The 14,742-nt window shown below is 59.9% G+C and overlaps 1 protein-coding gene and 1 pseudogene across 2 annotated transcripts in view; both read right to left on the bottom strand.

The window, feature by feature from the left end:
- Nucleotides 1-6,735: 6,735 nt before the first annotated feature.
- LOC117069027 lies at nt 6,736-8,196 on the bottom strand (annotated as a pseudogene). Its single transcript, XR_004431351.1, has one exon. The product of XR_004431351.1 is annotated as an uncharacterized LOC117069027 (transcript).
- A 1,833-nt stretch (nt 8,197-10,029) lies between these two features.
- The window catches only part of CDH4 (cadherin 4), a 681,345-nt gene continuing 676,632 nt past the window's right edge, over nt 10,030-14,742 (bottom strand). Inside the window, exons 14-16 of the mRNA XM_033186955.1 lie at nt 12,571-12,710; nt 11,536-11,700; nt 10,030-10,540 (exon numbers count right to left, since the gene is read on the bottom strand). Of these exons, the coding sequence (XP_033042846.1) occupies nt 10,334-10,540; nt 11,536-11,700; nt 12,571-12,710 (512 nt within the window). The 3' untranslated portion in view covers nt 10,030-10,333. The remainder of the gene's footprint in view (nt 10,541-11,535; nt 11,701-12,570; nt 12,711-14,742) is intronic.

Here is a 14,742-nt window from a genome sequence, read left to right as displayed (position 1 = left end):
TGACGGAGGGGATGTTCACAGGGCATGTGGTACCCTGAACTGAGAGCTGCATTGACCAGGCTGCTGTCCTGTGTTGCTGCCATCAGTGAGGGTGGCTAGCCTGCTGGTCAGGAGGAAGATGAGGGAGTAAGGGGCAGAGCTCAGCTGCCCCCGCGGCCTGACTTGGACCAGCCAACCAAATGCTGACTCTGCTGCTGAGATCATGTTTGTGTTCGTTCCTCAGCAAGAACTAGCTCGTACATGGTCCCAGCAACAGAAAAGGAAGCCCAGAGGTAGCGAAGTGACACTCCTGAGCTCCACAGCCTCTCCCACTGGGAGCCGCGTAAGAAATGACCCCCCCCAAATCCTCCATCCTGGCAGCCTCTCCCACTGGGAGCTGTGTAAGAAGTGAGCCCCCCCAAACCCTCCATCCTGGCAGCTGAGGGATGAAGGAGACCCAGTCCTCCCGTTGTCCACCTTCTCAATGTCTAGTTGGGACCCTTACAATGTCTAGTTGTTCTCAATGTCTAGTTGGGACCCCCTACAATATCTTGATTTTTTAATGTTGACAGTTGTGGTCAGCTGAAAAATCCCCCCCACCCCCCCCACCCCAAGGGAAAAAGAACCCGTGAATTCAGGTGACCTGATTTGGAAATAGTCTCTGCAGATGTGATTGGGTTAGAGGTCTCAAGATGAGATCTTTCTGGACTAGTCATAGGCCTGAAATCCAATGGGAAGTGTCCATATATAAGAGGGAGGTGAAGGGAGGTTACACTGAGAAGATGAAGTGAAAATGGAGGCAGAGACAGGAGTAGTGTGGCCATGAGCCAAGGAACTGGAGGCTGGAAGAGGCAGTGAGGGCTCGTCCCCTAGGTCCCCTGGAGGGAGCTCAGCCCTGCTGACCCCTTGATTTCGGCCCAAGGATACTGATTTCAGACTTTTGGCCCCCAGAACTGGGAGAGCATAAATGTCTTTGCTTTAAGCCACCTGGTTTGTGGGACTTTGTTGCCCCAGGAAACAAATACAACAGTATATTCCACACTGTAAAGTATGCTATGCCAGGTGGACCGTGCTTGAGACTAGACCGGCCTGTGGTCTGCAGCATTGACCCCTTCTGATCCCCCTGAGGGACCCCCTGCCCGCCCCAGGCCAGGGTCTCAGTGCATCTGGTTCAGTCTCTGCCAAGGCTACAGACCCTCCTCCCTCTTGCGCCTTAGTGTGCTTGAGATGAAGAGCTGGCGCTGTGTCCTCAAGCCGCCGAGGGGTAGTCCTTGGGTGGCTGGCCACAGTCTCAGGGGCAGGAACAGCACAGGGGGCTGAGCAGGGTTTTCGGGTGCTGTCCCTGCCTGGTCCTCCAGCTGGCCCAGCTGACTCCTCCTGCCCGGCTCAGCGAGGAGGGGCCCAGCAGCAGAGAGGTCAGTACCTTGGACAGCGACCTGTAGCCCACTGTGAGCTGAGGAGGGCTCTGTGTGTGTGTGTGTGTGTGTTCACGTGTGCATGTGCCTAGGTGTGCACATGTGTGAGTGGGGGATGCAGGGTCCCACAGCCGGCTGAGCCATGCCTCCTTCGTCTGCCCTGCGGGTGGGTCTGTCAATTCTTGGCTGAGTGGCCAGTGTCATGGACAAGCGGCTCTGCCCAGCATAGGCCTCTCTGAATCCTCCCGGGACAGAGGAGTGACGGCGACCCCCATCCTGTGAAATGACCCAAGAGAAGGCCTCTGGAGCTCCCTGGAAAGGGCCCAAGCTGGATTTTTCGTTTGCCAGGCCCTGGCCTCTAGGCCTTAAGCCCACACCTTGAAGCTGGGAGGAGGGTGCTTTGCAGATCACCTGATCACCCCTCCCCACCACAGGGCCTCACCCTGGGAGTCTGATTCCAAGGAGGATCCCCCCGCCAGGAATCCTGTCCCAGGCCTACAGCAGTTGCCTAATTGTGAGTGTAATTAACGACTCGCACCCTCAAAATTAGCAAGTGGCTAATTGTGCCTGTAATTATCAACTGCACCCGTAATTAACCGTGTGAGTGTTTTTTTGTTATGCAAGTCATTGTGCATGTGAGTTGTGCCCAAGAAAAAGGAGGGTGGGGGTGCCTAGGACTGGGGGAAGGAAGGGGGGAGGGGGCCCAGGGCTGGGCAAGGAGAGAAGGTGGGAGGGAGGGGCCAGGGCTGGGGGAGGGAGGGCTGGGGGAGGGAAGAGGGTGGGAGGGAGGGGCCAGGGCTTGGCGAGGGGAGAGGGTGGGAAGAGGAGCCTAGGGCTCAGGGAGGGGAGAGGGTGGGAGGGGTGTGCCCAGGCCTCGGGGAGGGGAGAGGATGGGAGGGGGAAGCTCAGGGCAGGGGGAGGGGGAGGTGGGAAGGAGGGGCCAGGGCTGTGGAAGGGGAGAGCGTGGGAGGGAGGGCCCAGGGCTGGGTAGGGGGCGGTTCCAGGGCTAGGGAAGGAGAGAGGATGGGAGGGAGGGCCCATGGCTGGGGGAGGGAAGGGGTCACCCCTGGACCCAGCCCTGTGGCCTGCCCTGCCCTGCAGGGAGCTAGGACTGACCGACTCCTGAGGTGGAGGCTCCTGGGTGGGGCTCAGCGTGGGCTCAGCCCAGCAGGGGCCGGAGGGCTGCCTACCTTTTTGAGCTCAGTTTCCCCAACCTTTGAGCTCAGCCTCCACAGGCCCAGGGTGGCTGGCACGGATACTGTGCAGGGCTCCACTCTTGATCCATGGCCAGTGTGGACTCAGACTCTTAGGGCAGGTGGGGTCAGGGGACTGGGCGAGTTGGAGAGCTTTGAGGACCCAAAGTCTGGTGTAGGAGAACCCGTTTGTGCCTGGACTCGTGGCCTGGGGGGCTGGGATTCTGTAGTGGGGAGGCGGGGCCGGGGCACCAAGGTGATCAGAGGGGCACAGTGGCTTGGGAGAGGCGGGCATAGCAGGGGGCCAGGTGCTGCCGCCGCACGGGGCTGTGAGCCCACGACCCCCAGCTTGGCTGGGACTTGGCAGGAGAATGTCCTCCCTGGGCGGCGCCCACAGCAGACCCACCTTACAGCCACGTGCCAGGAGAATGTCCTCCCTGGGTGGCAGCCACAGCAGACCCACCTTACAGGCACATGCCAGAGCGGGTGCAGATGGATGGTTCAGAGGCTCAGTCTGGGCAGCTGGGGTATTGGGGCAGCCTGGGGGTTCCTGGATAGTTGTCTGCAGTGAAGGGCAGTGAGTGGCCTGGCCCAGTCTCCCATGGGCAGTCTCTCAATGCACAGACACTGCTGCACTGACCCTACATGGGGCCTGGATGGTTTGGGACGGAGGCTGTCCCGGCTGGGTCTCCTTCCTCATAGCCAGGCAGGTGCTGGGAGCCTATGCTTGTGCCCTCCAGAGGCCCATAGGGAAGGCGGGTCCTGACCACTGAGGGCCTCCAAGGTCAGGCCCGGGACTGTGGACTTTGTCCCAGTTGTGTTGGGAGACTCAGCGTTCCACACACACGGAAGAGACCTGGGAATGCAGCTCAAGTTCACATCCAAACTCCATATGCTCTGGAGGGCCCCTTCCCCCACCCAGCATCACAGCCCCCTGAGACGGTGCTCTCTACATCCTGGTGTCCTGTTGCTGCATCCTCCAGGGGCACGGGTGCTGTGTCCTCACATGGACAGAGCAGGAGGCCAAGAGGGAGCCTTTTTTATCAGAGCACCAACCTCGTGCTTGAGGCGGGAGCCCCTGGGACCAGATGGCATCTTATCAAAGGGCAGGAGGGAGAGAGCTGGGACTTTCTGCCCCCCACCCACCACCATGCGAGGACGCCTGGATGGCACCATCTGTGTGGGGCAGGCCCTCACCCAGCACCAACCCTGTGGTGCCTGGATCCCGGACTCTGACCACCAGACCTGACCCACGTTCCCGTCCGTTGTGACCCAGTCCCGGCACTAGGTGGTTACAGCACCACACATGAGACCGCTGGTTACCGGACATAGTGAGTTGGCCTCCTGGGCTGGTTAGTGTGGATAATAGGCCGGCTTCCTGGGCTGGTCAGTGTAGTTAATGGACTAGCTCCCACCTAGTTAGTGTTGCTAATGGGCTGGTTTCCTGGGCTGGTTAGTATAGTTAATGGGTTGTTTTTCTGGGCTGGTCAGTGTAGTTAATGGACTAACTTCCCACCTGGTTAGTGTTGATAATGGGCTGGTTAGTGTAGTTAATGGGTTGTTTTTCTGGGCTGATTAGTGTAGTTAATGGTTGTTTTTCTGGGCTGGTTAGTGTAGTTAATGGACTAACTTCCCACCTGGTTGGCTTCCCACCAGTGACTTTGAGGCCAGAGCTCTGTGGGGCGGGGGAGACACCTGGGCTGTTCTGGTTCTGTGTCCTGGGAGGTCCCCAGGGCCACAGGGAGGCCTGAGTTCAAACCCCACTCGCAGTGGGCGACTGCCCCTCTCTGAGCCTCAGTTTCCTCATCTGTAAAGTGGGGGTGACCATAACCTTTCCATGGCCGGTTCTGTGGGACCCAGAGTAAGGCCCTGGGACAGGTGGCATTGTCTGTGCCTGTCCTCTCCATCCAAGGAGGCTCCCTGGGCATCGTGGATGGGCATGGAGTACCTGTGAGTCTTTGTGTAGGAGCCTGGGTCACAGGGCATTGTGCTGGGGAAGCCTCCAGAGCTCACGTCCCCTACCCTAGAGAGGACTAGGCCTGAACATGGCCCCCAGAGCCACCCTTTGGGGACCAGCGGTGATGGCCTCAGCTGGAAGGGCCCGGCGAATGCTGGACCACATGCCCGCAGAAGGCCCAGCTCATTGCCAAGGTGAGCCCCTCTGAGGGGCACAGCACTGCTGCACGGCCTGGGTCGACCCTGAGGGGCCACTGAGATGGTGTGCCACTGTACCCTGGCACCCAGGCCTCCAGCAAGGCGCCTCCGGTTGCAGTGGTAACCAGCCTTCTGCCAAGCCATCCCAGGAGGCCTGGCCCAGGGACTTGATACTCCTCATGCCCCCTGCCTGGGATAAGGCAATGACAGGAAAGAGGGAAGCAGGAAGCATGGAGAGGACAGGAGGCACGAAGGGCAGAGGGCGGGAGAGGCACCTTCAGAGGCCCAGCTGGTCTTAGCACTTCGGGAGAGCCTCCACCTGAGGCTGGGGAAGCAAGGTGGGGAGGGAGGGATGCACGTAGCACCTGGCATCCGTGAAAGGGACTCCGGGGCTTGGTGGTTTTATCTGCTGATGTCGGCTGTGGTTGTGGAGGGTTTGCATCCAAACATGTCAGTGGCCAGAGGCCTATCTCTGCATGTGCTGCATGCGTGCTGCCTGTGTTTGCAAGTATGTGAACGAATGTGTGTGTGCGCACATGTCCATTGCATGCATATGTATGTCCATGTGGGTGTGCATGTGTGCTCATGTGTGTGCAAGCATATACATGTGTGCACATGCGTCTCCGTGTGCTGGCACTTCAGCCCATTATACTGTACCCCCACCACACGGGGAGGAGTCTACAGGGCTGGGGGCCCTGTGCTTGCTCCTCTAGACACCTCCGGGCACCAGGACCCTGAAACTCCTCAGAAAGTGTCTTGAGCCCCCTCTCTGGCCTGTGCCTTGAGCCCCTTCTCTGGCCTGTGCCTTGAGCCCCCTCTCTGGCCTGTGCCTTGAGCCCCCTCTCTGGCCTGTGCCTTGAGCCCCTTCTCTGGCCTGTGCCTTGAGCCCCCTCTCTGGCCTGTGCCTTGAGCCCCCCTCTCTGGCCTGTGCCTTGAGCCCCCCTCTGGCCTGTGCCTTGAGCCCCCCTCTCTGGCCTGTGCCTTGAGCCCCCCTCTCTGGCCTGTGCCTTGAGCCCCCCTCTCTGGCCTGTGCCTTGAGCCCCCCTCTCTGGCCTGTGCCTTGAGCCCCCTCTCTGGCCTGTGCCTTGAGCCCCCCTCTCTGGCCTGTGCCTTGAGCCCCCCTCTCTGGCCTGTGCCTTGAGCCCCCCTCTCTGGCCTGTGCCTTGAGCCCCCTCTCTGGCCTGTGCCTTGAGCCCCCTCTCTGGCCTGCTCAGGCCTCTTCTGCAGGACATTTTCACCAGGTCGACCTATCCCGAGGCCCAAGGGATACTGTTTGTGAGGGGCTTAGGTGAAGCCGGGACATGCTGGCTGAGGCATCCACATGCCTACACGCAAGCCCCCGGGCACTGGGCAAAGCCTGAGGTAGGAAGAGAGGGAGGTGGGAAGAGCCACAGGCCCAGGCCAGCTCCTTCCTTGCTGCCACTTATGGCACCAAACTCCAGGGAGTCTGAGAATTCCAAATGGGTCCGGGCATTCCATGGAGTCCGGCAGGTGTAGATGCCAAGGTAGGAGGGGAATGTGATTTTGCTTGTTAGCTTCATGGATACCTTCTAAACCCTTTAAAACATTGAGACAGATGGCATGTGGCCCCACAGGTGTGAGGAGCGGGCCTGCCTTTGTTCTTCATTTTCCCGCAGCCTAGGACAGCGCCTCGAGCTGCACAGGTGCTCAAGGAGTGTGTTTGGCGTGGATGCATCTCATGGTGGCCACCACCTCCCCTGTGTGCACCCACCTGCCGTCCCGGAGCACCATCTGTTTCTCGAATGCTTGGAAGAAAATCAAGCCAGGGCGAGGCCGACTATGAAAAAGGGGGACTTTATTCAGTCTCTGGAGCAGCGCGCCCCACCTGCCCGCGCACAGCCGCTCCGCAAGGGTCCACCCAGCCCCGCCTGCCCGCGCACAGCCGCTCCGCAAGGGTCCACTCAGTTCGGGGCCAAGACTGTCTGGCACTGGAAACACACTGAAAACATCAACTCGCTTCCCTTTTTTTTTCCTTTTTTTTTTCTTTTTTGGTACAAAATGATACAAACAACAATACAAAATAGTTGTGCTGTTGACGATTACAAAAAAGGGTGGAACATTTGTCTAACCTCGCGATGCTCAGATTTGCAGGTGTGAGTACATCATACTTCAGTATCTTTCCCCAAAACAACTGTGGTCATGCGGGCTGCTGCACATTTTGTCCATTTTCAAAAAGAAACATGCAAAAAAAAAAAAAAATCAGAATGAAAAAAGGAGAGAAAAGAAAAGTAAAACATGTTCCAATTGTACAGAGAGGCGGTCCCCTGCTGGGCCTGTTGCGAGGTGCTGTCCCTCCTACGGACCCACGGCGCCGTGAGCTGGGTCACGTGTGTCTGCGAGATTTTGTGTTGTTTTTTTGGTGTTATTCCTTTGAGCACTGACAGAAATGGAGACTTCCCCTCGCCCGGCTTTTTGCTTTGGAGAGAACAGAATTCTCATCTCAGTGGACTGTGTGTGTCAGCTGGTGCTCACGCTAGGGAGACTGAGGCATATCTGAGCGCCTGACAGTTGGACATTGCTCTGGCACATTGGTGGCGGGAGGCCTAGCATTTTGGATGTGCTGAAAGACACTAGAAAGAGAAACCTGCTGGGCCACACACGGGGCTGCCCAGGCCCTGCAGAGCACTGTGGTCCTGGGCTGGGGGCTGCCTGCTGACCAAGGCCAGTTGTTCCTGCCACCCCCACCTGCAGCACAGGTTTCTCCTGTTTGCAGAACAGAAATTCCCTAAAGGAGCCAAACCATGCCCTGGCACCCGGCCAGCATTGGCCTCCCGGCTTCCAGCAGGGGTCCCCTGGTTACAGACAGTCGTATCTACAAGCTAAGGAAGAGAGACGTTCGACACTAATTGTATGCTCAGCTAACGCTAACTCAAGTTCAGAGGTGGAGCCGGGAAGCTGCGGGAACCCCATCTTTCTCTGGCCCCCAGGGGCTCACAGGGTGGGGCAAAGGGGAGGCTGTCCAGCTGTCTGGAAGCAGGGATGGGCATGGGAAGCCCTGCGAATGTCCCTCCAGCTGGCACTGCAGCTTCAGCCTGCGTGAGTTGGGCAAAATGAACGGGGGGCCTGGCAGTGACAAGAGGCTGTGGGAGAGGAGGGGAGCTGGTGGGAGGTGGCACCAACATCACCCAGCCCTCCTGGGTAGCGCGGCGGTGCTGGCGGGACTGGGGGCTCCTGGTGCTGGGTCCTGGGAACGCCAGCCCAGGGTTCAGGGAACCCAAGGAGGCCTCACAATTTCAGAGAAAGGAGTTCATGCTGCCCTGTTCCCGGGTCATAGTCCTACTTAGAACAATCCACACACACGCCTCCTGGAGGACAGACTTCCCCAAACAGCAGAGATTTCCAGTCCCACTGGCCGCCCAGCCGTCCCTCCAATGGCCATGCCCCACACACTCAGGAGCATTCTTGTTTGCATAGCACAGCTCAGAACTGGGGGACCCCGGTGCAGCCCAGCCGGCTGCCCCTTGACCCCTGTTGGTCCATCTGGACTGGCTGTCTGCAGAGGGGGGCACCCAGCACATGGCACAGTGAACTCCGCCCTCCCTGGGCAGCCATGGGAGGGTCGGAACAGACAGAGCTGGAGACTGGGGCCCCCGCTCGACTCTGAAGGCTGCGCAGGGGTGGCTGTAAGTTTGGTTTGGGTAAGGACCCTGACGTCCAACGGGAATGTGCTGTGAGCCTGGCACAGATGTGTGCACAAGGCCAAAGCTGTTCAGAAAAGGCGTGACCTTAGCCATGGGGAAGAGCCACAGGCTGAGGGGGGGCCCGGGTCCCCGGTGGAGCTCATGCTGCCCCCACAGGCACCCCAAGACACTCTCTGACTCCAGTGGCAGGTGCAGGGCGGGGCTCTGGGAGGCCTCCCGGTCCTTCCCCAGTGCTGGCACCGCCCTACCTGACACCAGGTCCTGCCCAGGACCCCTGGCACCTCCTTCCTTGGGAAGCCAGTTGTCACTGGCCTGGGAGAGACAGAAAGCTGACAAGCACGAGGCTTCCCCATATGGGGCCTGCCTCCTGCCCCAGCCTGAGGCGCCCAGACACAGCCATGCCAGAGGGAGAATGCACCCTCCGAGTTTTCTCATGCAGTGAACACAGGCAGCCGAGCGCTCTCCCGGGGGTCCCGGGACACAGTCCCTCTTACTGTCTTGCAGGACTGATTCCTTCCCCCCATTTGGCTTGAGTCAACCCAGCCCTGGAGATGCAGTGCCAGCCTCGAGGACAGCAGCAAGGCCGGACACGCCGCTGCCTGCCCCTGACATGGGCCCATAGGAGAGGGGAGGCACCATCTGCAGTGTGCAGAGGCATCTGTGCGACAGGTGGACACAGCAAGACGGGGCCTCCCGCCACCCACACAGGCCCACAAGCATCTGGCAGGAATCAGAAGCACACAGGCTGGGGATGGGGAGGCTGCACAGGCTGCTGGGTGTGGTTCTGGTCACCATGCCCACCCGTAACTGCCCTCTCCCACTGCCAGGGAGGGTCCTTGGTTCCTGCCATCTGCACAGCCCCCAGATGGTTAGAGCTGTCAAGAGTGTCCTGGGGTTTGAAGCGATGCATGTTGCCGGGCCTTTGATGGCGCCCCATGCGGTCTGGTCACCAGGTTGGAGGGCTGGAGCCAGCCTGGTGACCAGACCGCTGGCTGGTTTGGAAAACTCACTCTTCTGGACCAAAGGCAGAGAGGATCTGGTGGCACTCGGGGTGATAGGTGGCCCTGATGGAGGCCTGGGTTGACTGGGGGTGGAGCCCTGGGGGCAGCCAGGGGCAGAGATGGGGAACACCCAGGATGAACCCTGTTCCCCTCCAGCCCCCAGCCTGAGCTCCTCACAGCATCCGGGAGAGGGTGGGAAGCAGCCACAAGGCGGGGGGTCGTCTGAGCCACACCGGCCCCCGGGCTCTCTGCTGCTGGGGCTGAAGGCTAAGCCTCCCGGCTGGCCTTGAATCCCAAGAGACCCAAGAGATGCCCCGCACCCCCCCCCCCCACCGCCAACTGTGTACAGCAAAGGCTGCTGGGATTTGAATCCCACTCTGTTTTCAAACAAGTCACCCACTTTCTTTTTCTTAATAAAAGACCAAAATAAAAATGAAAGAAAGAAAGAAAGACACAGTCTCCCCCATTTCTGAATGATGCCTTCAGAGCTGGGACTAGCTGGGGTCAGAGGCTGCTCAGGATAGGAAGGTGGGGACGGTCTGTCAGCTTTAGTCACTCCTGAGTTTGAGGGAATCTGATACATGTACCAAAAGGCACTTTCTTTTTTTTTTTCTTTTTTCTTTTCTTTTCTTTTCTTTTTTTTTTTTTTTTTTAAAAACAGTGCTTCCGTTCTAGGAAATTCAAGTGAAGACAGAGTGCCTCTTGCTGTCCTTCAGTGCCAGCTGGCGCGGTGCTGGGCAGCAGCCGTGTGCAGGGCGCCGTGGGGTGGGTGCTCATGCTAGACAGCTCAACATGGGGGTGGGGGGCCTTCTAACAGCACTAAGGACACGGCCGCAGGGAGACTCGGGAAGACCGGCCGCCTCCGCTCAGTCCTGCTCCTCCGGCGTCCGAGTGCGGCTCTCACTTCAGGTGCGAAGACGCGAGGTCAGTCAATCCTCTTCACCGCCTCCATACATGTCCGCCAGCTTCTTGAATCTGGGCCCCCAATCGTTGAGGTAATCGTAGTCTTGGTCCCCGGAACTGGATGAGTTCAGGGAGCTGACAGAGCCTGCGGTGGAGCCGCTCCCCTCGTAGTCGAAGACCAGCAGGGAGTCATAGGGGGGTGCTGTGGGGTCGTTGTCGGCAGCCCGGAGTCCCTGGAGGTCACAGACACAGGGTTAGAGTGCAGGGCGCACTGTCTCAGCCCCAGGATCTGATGGAATGGAAAGCGGGGCCCAGAAGAAGAAGTGGGGAGTTGCATACAGTAGGTGTCCAATAAGTGCTCTCTGCATTTAACTGAAGGGCATTTCTGAATAGGAAAGGGCATTTGTGAAGATGGAGCGTGGGAGTGTTGGAGGGGCAAACTCAAATCCAGCAGCGGCCTGTGGGCAGGGGAGGCGGAGGGTTGGGTAGGGCCTGTGGCTGGAGTTCAGCTCCTCCCAACCCAAGGGCAGGTGAGGGGGTTTTGGGGGAGGGTGAGGGGGGTTTTGGGGGAGGGTGAGGGGTGGGGGGAGGGTGAGGGGTGTGGGGGAGGATGTGGGGGAGGGTGAGGGGGGGGTTTTGGGGGAGGGTGAGGGGTTGTGGGGAGGGTGAGGGGTGGGGGGAGGGTGAGGGGTGTGGGGGAGGGTGAGGGGGTTTTGGGGGAGGGTGAGGGGGTTTTGGGGGAGGGTGAGGGGTGTGGGGGAGGTGAGGGGGTGTGGGGGAGGGTGAGGGGGTTTTGGGGGAGGGGTGTGGGGGAGTTGAGGGGGTTTTGGGGGAGGGTGAGGGGTGTGGGGGAGGGTGAGGGGTGTGGGGGGGGGAGGGGTGTGGGGGAGGGGGAGGGGGTGTGGGGGAGGGGGAGGGGGAGGGGTGTGGGGGAGGGGGAGGGGGTGTGGAGGAGGCTGAACACAGCCCTGCGTGTTGATCCTTTGCCTGGCTCACAGGTAGGAATCCTCGTCCTTGGAAAGAGAGCCGGCTGAGGGAGGTGATTTGCCCAGGCCACCCAGCTGGAGGGGCAGGGCTGGGCCTGGAACCCAGGTCTGAGCTGCCTCCTCCCCACGGCGGCTACCGGCACTGTGGAGACTGTGGAGGCGGTTGCTGTCTGTGTGCTACTAGAATTTGAGTTTTAGAGGAGACACCTTGCCCGGGACCCCCACTGCTGAGGGGCACACACCTCGTTGATGAAGTCACCGATGTCGCCTGGGTGCGGCACCATGGGCCTGACCGGGTACTGGGGCTCGGCACCCACCGGCCGCTCATCCACACGACGCACGCCAGGGGCTTTGCTTGGCACGTGCCCCATGGCTTCCGGCTGCTGCAGCTGGCTGAGGTCGTAGTCCTGGGGGAGGGAGCCGGGAGGAGTCGGGGCAGCACAAGAATCCGCCAAGCCCCTCTTCCGCCCTGCATCCTGTCCTGTGACCTGGGCCACAGATGTGCCTGCTGCCCTGTGGCCTGGACTCCAAGCATCCCACAGAACCATGCTGTCCCCTGCTGTGCCCTCCACAATGCCTCACTTCCTCGCCCTTCACCCCAATCCCTTGAGCAGGGATGGGGGCTGTGCCTGGCTGTGTTCCACGGCCTGGGGCTCTCCCTGAGTGAGCACCACCTCGCTGCTCACTGACCATGTGCCCCGCGTGCTCAGGTGGCCAGGAGCTGGGTCTCCGCAAGGCACGTTCCTCACACTCGTTATGGTCGTGTTGTGGGTGGGGAGGGGTCTGAACTTTAGATGGGTTTAAAGACTTGCCCCGATTCCCTGAACGGCCAAGGGCAGACCCAGATTCCAACCAGCAGCTCTCACAGCCTACCCTCCCGGGCCACCGCCCCTGGTCACTCGACAGACCCCGCACACAGCAGCAATCAGGTGAGTGGGCATCGGTATCCGTGGCCAACCCAGAGCCCCCTCCCCTCCAGGGCATGGGGCAGCACTGGGCTGGGGCCGGCAGTGGGAGGGAGGAAGGTGAGAGGATGGGAGGGGTCCCAGGATGCCCTGTGGGGGATGCAGGTGCAGTGTGCACAGCTCAGCCCAGGCTAGACATGCAAACGTGGGCAGGGCGGTCGGACTAGGAAACTGCTCCCCTGCCTGGCGCCCTCACTGGTGAAAAAGGTTGAGATGTCTTACTGTTAAAACCCGAGGGCAAGCCCTGCTGAGACACTGGTACACATGAGAGCTGGCCTCCTGTGGGGAGGCAGAGGCAGGCCATGGTCTCACCTGGTCCTCCTCGCCGCCACCTTCCTCATCATACTTAAGGATGTTGTCACGGACGTCGTCCTCGGGGTCAATGAGCAGCTGCTTCGTGTGGCGCTCCTTCTCCCGCCGCTTCATCCACATGACAAACAGCAGGACCATGGCTGCGGGGGAGGGCCGCCTGTGAGCAGGGTGTGTGGGTGTGCCATGTGTGTGCACACGCATACTTCTCTTTGCCATGTGTCTGTGTGGGCATGTGCACGCAGGTGGCACACAAGCATGACTCTGTGCCCGTGTTGCTTGCACACCTGTATTGCACACACACATGTGTCTCTGCACATGCAGGCCTGGGTGTGCAAGGACACATCTGTGCACACGTGCGGCCCACGTGCGTGTGCATTTGTGGATGTAGATGTCTCATGCATGTCTGTGTAACCATGCATACATGTATCCGCAGGAATATGTGTATGAAGGCTTGCACATGCGTGTGCCTGTGTGAGCATGTAGATCTGTGTATGTGTGTGCTCGTGTGTTCGTGTGTGTATATGCACACAGAAGTCTGCACTGGTCTGTGTGTGCATGTCTGTGCATGTCTTCATGTGTACTTCGTGTCTGTATGCTGATGGGGTATGAGTGCAAGCCTGTGTTCATGTGCATAGTGCATGTGTTCATGTGCATAGTGCATGTGTGCCCACGTGTCTCTGCGTGTGTGCATGCCTGTGTGTGTGTGCATGAGTTTCCAAGGCAGAGCCGCACTGGCTCAGGCCCTCTACCCAGCTCACTGCCTGGGCACTGGGCTACATTTTGAGACATTGATTTACATACTCGCCCTCCTCTTGCACTCCCCTTTTGAGGAGGCAGCCAGCTCAGGGCGCTCCTCACCGCCTGGGGGCAGGAGGACATGGGGGGCTGAGGGGTGCGCCCCCACGTCTTTCTGAGTCCCTCTTCTGAGCAGCAGGAGGAGAGATGGCTTTGGCAAAGGGGGTGGAAGTGAGGTTTTAGGCACACAGTATCTTGGCAGGAATCACTGAGAGAGGGAGATGAACTCCCCCATATTGAAAGAGGCTCTGCCCTGGGAGGGGGCAGGGGAGGAGAGGGGCCCAGAGAGGGGATCCAGGGATCCTGCTTCCTGAGGGCCCTTGGGGCGGGGTCAGTCCAGGGCTTTGCTGGACAGAAGGGCAGCCCCACCCAGTACCAAGGGGTCACTCAGAGGGGCTCTTTCCACCACCCAAAGGAACTGGGGTACAGGCCTAGAAGTTCAGGTGCCTGTGGAAACTGAAGAGAGGTAAAGCCCCCTTGTGGGGTGGATGGAGGGGACCCTCTCCCCAAGCTGAACTGGCCTCCCCCTGCCTTCCGAGGTCTGTGTCTAGGCCTGGCTCCCCTGAACAGCCTTGCTCACTCTGGACCCCTGGCTGCCTCTGCTGCAGGAAAAGCCTGGCGCACCCATCTGCAAGCCTGGCAATGCACCGGGCATGGGAGCAGGTCGCGCGGCCCACGCCCCCAGTAAATGTCTGTACAAACCACTCCACTGCATCCTCCTGAAGCCTCCCATCACCTCCCACGTCACAGATGTAACAACTGAGGCCCAGAAGTCACAGGTGTGCTCTTCTGTACTGCAGAGGGTGAGCCCGGAGGCGGGAGGGGTGGCGACCCCCCAGTCAGGAGGGCTGTTTTTTGCCAACCTGATTAATTGGCTGTGGCTGCCTGAGTGCCGTGAGGAGGATTCTGAAGCTGAGCGGAGGCTTGGGAGGAGCTCTGTGGGTACTGGTGGCATCCCTCCTGCCTGTGCAGGGTGAGGTGACAGCTGGAGGATACTTCCTGACCTGGCCCAGATTGTGGAGAGGGAAGTGCAGGCGGAGGGAGGAACCACCTGCTGCAGGTGCAGCTCGGTGAGAACCTGGAACCTGGAGCCTGGCTCTAGTCTTGGCTCAACGGAAGCTTCGAAGGGATCAGCTCCACTCTCATAGCTGGCAGCCCAGGCTCATCCAGGCAGACAAGATGAGCGAGGGTTGAGAGAAGGAGTGTGGAGGAGGGGAGGCCCCTCCGGGTGCCCCCATTCACCCCACCAGGGCTGAGGTGCCCACGAATGGACAGAAGCCAGGCAGCAGGCGGATCTGCTGCTGACCCTGGCCCTGGCCCCACTGAGGCTGCCCTCCACTGCGAGTGGCCCAGGTCTCCCGCCCGGGCCAGGCACCC

Source organism: Trachypithecus francoisi, unplaced genomic scaffold (genome assembly GCF_009764315.1).
Source record: "Trachypithecus francoisi isolate TF-2019V2 unplaced genomic scaffold, Tfra_2.0 Lachesis_group21, whole genome shotgun sequence".
Lineage (NCBI taxonomy): Eukaryota > Metazoa > Chordata > Mammalia > Primates > Cercopithecidae > Trachypithecus > Trachypithecus francoisi.
The sequence above is the reverse complement of the archived record's forward strand: the minus strand, read 5'-3'. Positions and strand labels throughout refer to the sequence as shown.